At 54.0% G+C, this 8,637-nt stretch overlaps 1 protein-coding gene across 1 annotated transcript; it reads right to left on the bottom strand.

The window, feature by feature from the left end:
- Positions 1-5,400: 5,400 nt before the first annotated feature.
- On the bottom strand, positions 5,401-6,650 carry TMEM187 (transmembrane protein 187). The gene has a single exon (XM_079911792.1). It carries the CDS (start codon positions 6,432-6,434, stop codon positions 5,634-5,636), a length of 801 nt encoding a protein of 266 aa, XP_079767918.1. The 5' UTR covers positions 6,435-6,650; the 3' UTR covers positions 5,401-5,633.
- Between the last annotated feature and the right edge of the window lie 1,987 nt (positions 6,651-8,637).

Consider the following 8,637-nt stretch of genomic DNA (forward strand, 5'->3'; position numbering starts at 1 on the left):
ACACTGGGGTGCATGTGTCTTTTGGAATTATGGTTTTCTCTGGGTATATGCCCAGTAGTGGGATTGCTGGGTCATATGGTAGTTCTATTTTTAGCTTTTTGAGGAAACTCCATACTGTTCTCCATAGTGGCTGTATCAATTCACATTCCCACCAAGAGTGCAAGAGGGTTCCCTTTTCTCCACACCCTCTCCAGCATTTGTTGTTTCTAGATTTTCTGATGATGCCCATTCTAACTGGTGTGAGGCGATACCTCATTGTAGTTTTGATTTGCATTTCTCTAATGATTAGTGATGTTGAGCAGCTTTTCATGTGCTTCCTGGCCATCTGTATGTCTTCTTTGGAGAAATGTCTATTTACGTCTTCTGCCCATGTTTGGATTCGGTTGTTTGTTTTTTTAATATGGAGCTGCGTGAGCTGTTTTTATATTTTGGAGATTAATCCTTTGTCCGTTGATTCGTTTGCAAATATTTTCTCCCATTCTGAGGGTTGTCTTTTCATCTTGTTTGTAGTTTCCTTTGCTTTGCAAAAGCTTTTAAATTTCATTAGGTCCCATTTGTTTATTTTTGTTTTTATTTCCATTTCTCTAGGAGGTGGGTCAAAAAGGACCTTGCTGTGATTTCTGTCATAGAGTGTTCTGCCCGTGTTTTCCTCTAAGAGTTTGATAGTGTCCGGTCTTACATTTAGGTCTTTAATCCATTTTGAGTTTATTTTTGTGTATGGTGTTAGGGAGTGTTCTAATTTCATTCTTTTACATGTAGCTGTCCAGTTTTCCCAGCACCACTTATTGAAGAGACTGTCTTTTCTCCATTGTATACCCTTGCCTCCTTTGTCATAGATTCGTTGAGCATAGGTGCGTGGGTTTATCTCTGGGCTTTCTATCCTGTTCCATTGATCTATATTTCTGGTTTTCTGCTTTCTCTTCTGTTGGGGAGATACCCAGAAGTGGAATTGCTGGATCCTATGTTTGATTTTTCCAGGCAACCTCAATTTTAAGCCGGGAAAGGCAAACCATAAGGAAATGAAATTCTAGTTCACTGCCATCAGAGCAGCAGACAGTAACTCCTCTCCCAGTACTACGTGCTGGTGAGGCCACGGAGCAACGGGAACTCTGCTGGGCAGTCATTTCAGCAAGCACCGTGGCGAGGGATTTGGCAACTTGTAGTTCAGCTGAAGTGCAGATGTGCTGTGCACAGGCAGATCCCCTGGCGACGTGCTCACACGTAGGCAGAGAGGCCCAGACAGCAGCACCAAAGGAGGAAGTACCCTGATGGGCAGCCAGGAGACCTGGGGAAAAACACCCACAGATCCGGTCCCGAAGCCGGTGGGAGACGGATCAGGGCCACGTGGTGCACCTAGGGAAGGTTACAGCACGTGCGAGACGGCAGTGCACACCGCTGGTCATCTCCCCCCGCTCCCCTGTGGGAAAGGTCTCGGAACGTGTTGGGGAGTGGACTCCACCCAACTCCGGACGGTGGTTTCCTCTGGGGCAGGAGAGTAGGGTCAGGCCCCTGTGTGATCTGTTAGGCTGCATGAGAAAGGAGAGGCAGAAGTAAAACCACAAGTCAGCGGTTCTGAAGATCCAAGTGAAAAGCAGGAAACGGAAGAAAAGACTAGAAACACATGAAAACGGTTAGAAGGGCCTGCTGGGCTAGCAGGGCGCGGGCTGCAAGGAGCTTTCCCGGCCTGCGGGCGCCAGGCCCCAGAATTCAGCGCTTAGCAGAGAGGCAGCCAGGGCTCCAGGGGCACCTGGCAGCTGAAAACACCGGGAAAGCAAGACCCGCTTAGAAGGGGAAGAGGCGCTCTCGAATTTCATAGCTATTTGGGGGCTCGCTCGGGAACAGAAATTGCCTAGTTTATAGTTACCCAAAGATTTCTACTCATGGAGGCTTTCGGAGGTGAGAGGGAAATGTTTACCTGTGGGACGTGCCCAGTTTTAAGTGCCGAGAAACAAACTCTCCTTTGTCCCCCAGGCTGCGATGAAACATGCTCCTCGGGGTTTGGGCATTTCCTCTCCGCCATGGAACACGATTGTGAAGGGCTCCGGCAAGTACAGTTTGGTGAACTGTCCTGTTAACAGTGATGACAGCTGCACTGCTTTGTTTCTGAATGTAACTTGCAACTATTTTATGAGTATTAGTCTCAATTTTATAATTAACTTTTTATAATGAAAACTACCTGAAGCAGCTATAGGAGATGTTAAGATTCGACAAAGCTACCTGATGTATAGACAAGAAACCCAAAGGCTACAAAGAAAAAGACAGACGTTTAGACATCCATGACCGGGGAAACCTTCAACCACGTTCCTTTAAGATGCCCACAAAGGCAAAAGACAAATGAGATTAACAAAACGTACGTATCATCTGCATGACAGATGAATGGTTAACGTTTATAATGTAAAACAAGTTCCTGCAAACTTTTGGAAGAAAAATCCAATAATGAGGAAAGGATGGAAATCAACAACCTACAGAAGAATAAATCCTAGCTTCCAACAGACAGGTGCACAAGCACCAGTTGTGCACAAGTGTGCATACGTGTGTGTGGAGGGGCACGAGTTAAAATCACAACGAGGTCTTGCTTTGCCCCCATCAGATTGGCACAAACTGGAAAAGCCCCCTGACGCCTTGCCCAGCCTCTCTCATCGCCGTTAGAAACTGAACCATAATATCAGTGGGAAAGGCAACCCGGGTACCCCTGATCCTGACCCAGAGGAAGGCGAGCTCTGGGGCGAAGGGGCAGGCACAGGATGTCGGGGTGAGGGTGGCCGGTATAGACGCCACTGCAGCAGCGCGGGGCCGGGGGTGGCATCTGGGCCCAGCACCGTGAGCGGGAAAGACAGGTGCAGGGGGGTGTGTCCCATGCTGGGGCCACCGCAACCCTGATGGCGCTCTCAGGTGGCTCGTCGTCCCCACCGTGAGCCTGTATACCTGCACGATCAGAGCAAAACCAATGCCACCACTTTCAGGGGGAGCAGATCCCCAGGCCACGTGTGGGGAAGTGAGGAAGAGGCCAGGTGGTGCCGCCACTGTCACTGCTTCCCGGGAGAGGTGGGGCATCACAGCAGAAGGGCCTGGAGGCCGCCGCCCGCCTTTCGGATGCTCAGTGTTGAAACCTTCAGCAAAGTTGCACATGTATAGTTTCAGTTTCTGCGAAATGAGGGCGCCGCGCACATGGTTTCTGAGATCCCTCCCAGCTTCAGAGCCTCTAAGCCGTTAGGCCAGACGCAGGGGGAGGGCCCGTCTGGTAACCATTGGCCTCTCTGCTTTCCGGGGGCAAGTTGCAGAGGAAAGAGCAGAGCCCAGAGGGGGCCCGGCCGCCAGCCTCCGTCCTCTGGCACCTCAGACATCGCGGGCGCCCTCGCAGCCTGGGGCAGGGCTGAGGCTGGCTGAGGCCCCGGCCCCGGAAGCCAGGACTCACCAGGGCTGCAGGGGACGCAGGAAGCTGCGTGGCTAAGGCTGGCCACACTTTGAGAAACGCTGATCAAAAACAGGGGGCAGAGAGAGAAGGTTCCAGGCCTCTGGCTTTGGTTGGATGGGTTCAATATAGGGTCGTCTGACTTAGCAAATAACGACAGAACACGCAGTGAAACCTGAATTTCAGATAAACAATGAACACTTTTTTAGTATAAGCACATCTCATGAGACATTGGGGACGCACTGGTACTGAAACATTATTTGATGTCCTGCATTTCATCTGACCACCGTGGGCTTCTGGAGGTTTCCGCCCCATCCGAGGTGTCCCTTCCACACGAGTCTCTCCCCAGGCCCCAGAGTGGAAAAGACCCCCTGCGGTTCCCCCCTTTCCTCCCTCCCCGTGGCACAGTGGTGTTCGTAGTTCTTCATGAAACAGTCCTGAATCACCCTGATCTCAGCGTGACATCTGTTTCCTGTGGGGACCCAGCCTGACACACGAGTGGAATGAAACCCAGAAGGTTCCCAGGGTTATTTATTAAATAGGTATTGGTAAAAATAAAATAAAATAAAAACAACAAAATAAGTTATGAGGGCTTGCGGCTCAAAGGTATGGAATGAACGAGGCTATGCAAAGCCCCAGTTCTCAGGGGATCCACTCTGCCAAGCAGGGGGGGATCAGAGCCCACCCCACATCAGACCCTGGTCCTCCCCCATTCCTCCACACTGCCACCTCCGTCTCTAACTGAGCCACCCGAGAAATCATGCCTTTCCCCTCCCTCCCTCTGGCCTCTTCGAGGAGATGCCCATAGCCTTTTTCCTCTTCTAGGACACACAAAGCCTTCGAGATAACTGTAGTGGAACAAAGCTGCTTCCCGAAGCAAATGCTGGCCGTGCTCTTCAAAGCCGGCAGGCCCCGCCGCGGGCCCCAGTCCTCAGGGGAGGGGCAGAGGCAATGATCACCGACAGGATTCTTCAGGCAACAGCCTGGTTGAGACCCGCCACCCACTGGAGATGTGCCCAGAACAGAACATCCTGCCCAGGTACCCAGTTTCAAAAGCACCTTGGTAGTCATGGCAACGGTCCACATGCCAACCCTCGAGGCTCCAGGGAGAGGGGCCTCAGGGGACACTGAACAGATGCCTGTGGGCTGCCCGTCCTGAGACGCCATTCGGCAGGGACAGGACATCCTCTCCCTTCTGCCCTTGCCTTTGTCTTCAAAGACCAGATGCCTTTCCCGTGACGGGGAATGAAACAGGTGTCTAAAGAACACGTTAACAAGCAGGCAACCCAAAGGCAGACTCCTCAGCGTCTCTTGGGCCTCAGTGTTCCCCCACCCAGGGGGGCTCTCTTGTTCAAACATCATCATCTGCATGAGAAGCACGCTTTGGGGTTGAAAGATGCCAACTCCATGGCCCTACACTGGGATGCCATCAGGGGATCATGGTTCCGAAGGACCCAGGTTTCTCCGTGGGTGACAGACACTTGACACTGCAGTAACCCTAGCTGCTGAGGACACCTAAGCTATACCCTGGCTCTGAGGGAAGACCCGGCAAGCAACACTCTGTTGAGGACTCACCTCTTGACATTTGCGGGTGTTGCTCCACAGAGGATCTGAGGTGATGTGACTCCCATTTGACCTGCTGTCAGCTTGGCAGTCACAGATGGCACAGTGAGTTAGTGCTCTGGGCTTCGGATTTCCCCACCAGTCTGCTAGGCGCGTGTGTTTACTATGACTCAGTCTCCCTGAGGCCAGATACCTCTGGAGACGCTCACTTGTAACCCCAGCGCCTGGCCTGGCACGCCAGCCAGAGGCTACCCTGCCCCACTGTCGGCCAGCCCGTGCTTGTAGCCCACATCCCGAAGCAGACAACCATTCTTTGTCCAACCGTGAGTCTGATGGATTTCTTGGGGTCAGTTCCCCCCAACATTTTATTTTGAAAAATTTCAAACTACAGAAAAATTACAAGAATAGTCAAATGGAACCCCACATCCCGGCCCTTAGATATTTGCTTTAACCCTTTGAAAGTAAGTTGCAGACAGCATAACGTTTCATAATGTTGAATATTCATACTCAGAGTATTGAAGCCCATACGTTTGAAGGAAGGGGCAGTCTTCTGTCATCATCCTATCTTGCTGCACCCAGGACTCTGAACACTGATGACAGGATGCCAGCGGAGGGCGCATTTTGATGTTAGGGTGGGTAAGCACCTTCCTTCCACACTTTAACGCATCTTCTCCGCAGGAGGGCATCTTCGGCAGGTGTTTAAGTTGGTCATGAACAAGAAGGCAAAGTGGAACTGGAGCACATCGCAGACTTTGGACCAGAAGTGGCCCGTGAGCCGCTGGAAGAGACGCCACTGCGAGAGCTCGTGGTCACACAGCTTGAGGAGCACAAAACCCAGGCAGCAGAGCACGCCCAGAGCCAAGTACTTCCCCGAGGAAGCGCTGCCGTGGCGGCCCTGAGTGCGCAGGGCCTGCCCCACAGCTGCTGCGACGTGTACACCCAGTGCCACCTCAAACCCACGGGGGTGCAGCAGGGCCAGGCTGTAACTGCACAGGGAGAGGCCCTCGACAGCCAGGAACAGCCAGGGCTTCCAGCCCCTGTCCAGGCAGAGGCACCAGGCCACCGGCCATGCAAAGATGGGCAAGGTGAGCCACTGGTCCAACACGGCGGTGGGGCGCGTCTGCATCGTGATGCGCAGCCACTGAACCGGGCCGTAGACCAGGGCCATGCCCGCAAAGACGTCCTTCATGTAGCAAGCCTTCCATGCTTCTGTGGGGCCTCCCGGGGCGCTGGCCTTGCTCTGCAGCCAGTACATCCCCAGGAGCACGTAGGCCACGTTAACGAGCGAGTTGAAGGGCATGGCCAGGAAGGCAGGGAGGCTGGCGACCGGCGCTTCGGCGTAGTGCTCATAGCCCACTGCGACAGAGACACCTGCGAAAACGCCGGTGTGGACGGTGGCCGCGCAGAGGCAGCTGACCAGGGCCACGTGCAAGAGGGCCTGCCCCGACTCGGGCTTCATCTGGAACCCTATGTGTGACCCGGGTCGGAGAGCTTAAGAGAGCAGCCGTCTCCACTGTTATTTCAGAATTCAGATAAACAGTTTTTTTGCAAAACACTCCTCGGCCTCCCAGCTGAGCCAGCAGGAAGAATTCCCCGTGATTTCCGACGCAGATGCTGCGACCTTGCCCCGCGTGGAGGTAGTGGCCCAGAGGAAGGCGAGGGTTCTGCTGATTGCTTGGCACCAGTGGAGGATCGTTCTGCCTTCTTCCTTTGTGGTTACAAAAAGAGTGTAGTTAAAGAGTGTGGGTAGAAATCCATCTCAGCCTCAGGATCCACCAACATCAGGAAACAACCCAAACAACCCCACAGAAATAAAAGTGCAGGAATACCCAGTCCATTCACCTTCTTATGCACGGCCTCTAGAAGGCTCTAGAACCCTCTTGTTCTTTCATCTGTGTGCTAGAAGAGTCCCGCCCCTTTGCCCTCGTTCCCTTCGAGCCACTGCAGTTGGAGACTTAAATCTTTCCTAGGTCTGCTGTTAAGACTCAGAATGGGCTTTTCCACCTCAGTGACATTACAAATGTGGAAGTTTCCAAGCCAGTCCCAAAGCCCTTTGAACCAAATACCCACTTAAAAGAGAAACCATTTGCTGTGGTCCGAGTTCTGGAATCTAAGGCAAGGATGGCGGGGGTGGGTAGGAGGAGGGCGGGGGAGGACTCCCCTCTGCTTCTTAGATGTGAGGCCAGGTGGCACAGGGAGCCGTCCCCCATTGGTTCACCCTCCTGCCTGCCCCTGAAGTACCACGCCTTTCAAAATCACCTTCTGTCCTTGGCTCACAAGAAAACCTTCCACTTCCTGCAGTCACAGAAGCAGTCCGATAATTTTAAAACAATGTGGACTTTTCATGGACCGTCAACTGCTCTGGGGCCTGCTGCAGTGTAAGCTGGCCAGGTAGCCAAGAGATGTATTAATATCAACAAGAGAAGAGGTTCAATGCCCTGAAAGTGACTCACAGCGAAGACAGCAATCAGGCAGGCAAGCATGGGGATGAGAGGGACTGTCCGTGTTCAAAGCCCAGTGCCCCCAGCTACTAACCGTGTGATCTTGGGCCTTAACCCTTCCGGGCCTCGGTTTGCATACCTGCAGAATGGGGATGCTACCAGTACCTCCCTGCAGAGTCATGGTGTGAATTAAATGAGTTCTTAGCTATGTAGACCACAGTTTATTTCTGAGGCCCAATGTCCACCTGCCCTCCTGCAGTTCAGGCCCTGAAAGGGCCGGGCAGGGTCTGATTCTGCACTCGCCCTCCGCTGCTCAGCAAAGACCTGCTCAGTTTCGGTTCAAGCCCCAAACCAGCACCCCTGCTCTTTTTCCTCATCCTGTTTGCCATTTCGCTTCTCAGACTGGCCGTGGGGCCCACGTGGAAGATCCGGGACGGGGCCCGCTGGGTGTCTTGGTGAGGTTTCTGGCCCCCATCCTGCCTTGGGGGCCTGTTGCTAAGGGGACCGGCATTTCCACGAGGGAACCGCAGGCCTTGTCCTGACCGCCACCTCAGCACGCAGCGCTGTCTCACGCCTCCCCGCTGCGGCTTCCGGTTAAGGAGCCTCTAGGCTGGGGGGCTGCCCCTGCCCCGGGCTTCCCACTTCCAGGCTGGCCACCGCTAACGTGGTCTGCACACAGCAGCCCCCAGCATCTCCCTCAAGGGCCGCCCCTGCTTAGCACCCTTCGGTGGCCGGCTCTCCACTCACACACGATCACGCCCCAACCTCTCGCAGACACCAAAGTGCCGTGCTCATGTAGTCCTGCGGGTCCCTCCTGTGCCTGGCCTGCTTACACCCTCAACTCGGCTATGCCTTCCGCTCTGGCACCAGCACTTCCCCATTCCGCTCCTGAGTCTGGCTGGGACACCAGCTGAGGCCCGGCCTCGTTTCTCCAGGTCCTTCCCTGGCGCCACCTGGGGCCCGACTCCCTGGTGTGAAGACCCAGGCCTCCTGGGCCCCACGCGGCCAGCGCCAGCCTGACCCTCTCGTCTGCCAGCCAGCATGGAGGAGAGCTGGGGACCGGAGTCCAGCACTGTCAGCTTGATAGACAAGGAGGCCCAGGAAGGGCGTGGAAAGTGACTCCTCTCCCACTGCTGGCCAGAGGCTACTGAGCCCTTGCGCAAGCTGAAAGTGACGTGTAATCAAACGAACTTCCCAAGTCCACCAGGAAGGCCAGGCTGG

The sequence above is a fragment of the Stenella coeruleoalba genome (assembly GCF_951394435.1).
Source record: "Stenella coeruleoalba genome assembly, chromosome: X".
Lineage (NCBI taxonomy): Eukaryota > Metazoa > Chordata > Mammalia > Artiodactyla > Delphinidae > Stenella > Stenella coeruleoalba.

What these genes read in the sequence shown, in the direction of transcription:
- TMEM187 (XM_079911792.1), bottom strand. Translation starts at nt 6,434, where the DNA reads ATGAAGCCCGAGTCGGGGCAGGCCCTCTTGCACGTGGCCCTGGTCAGC.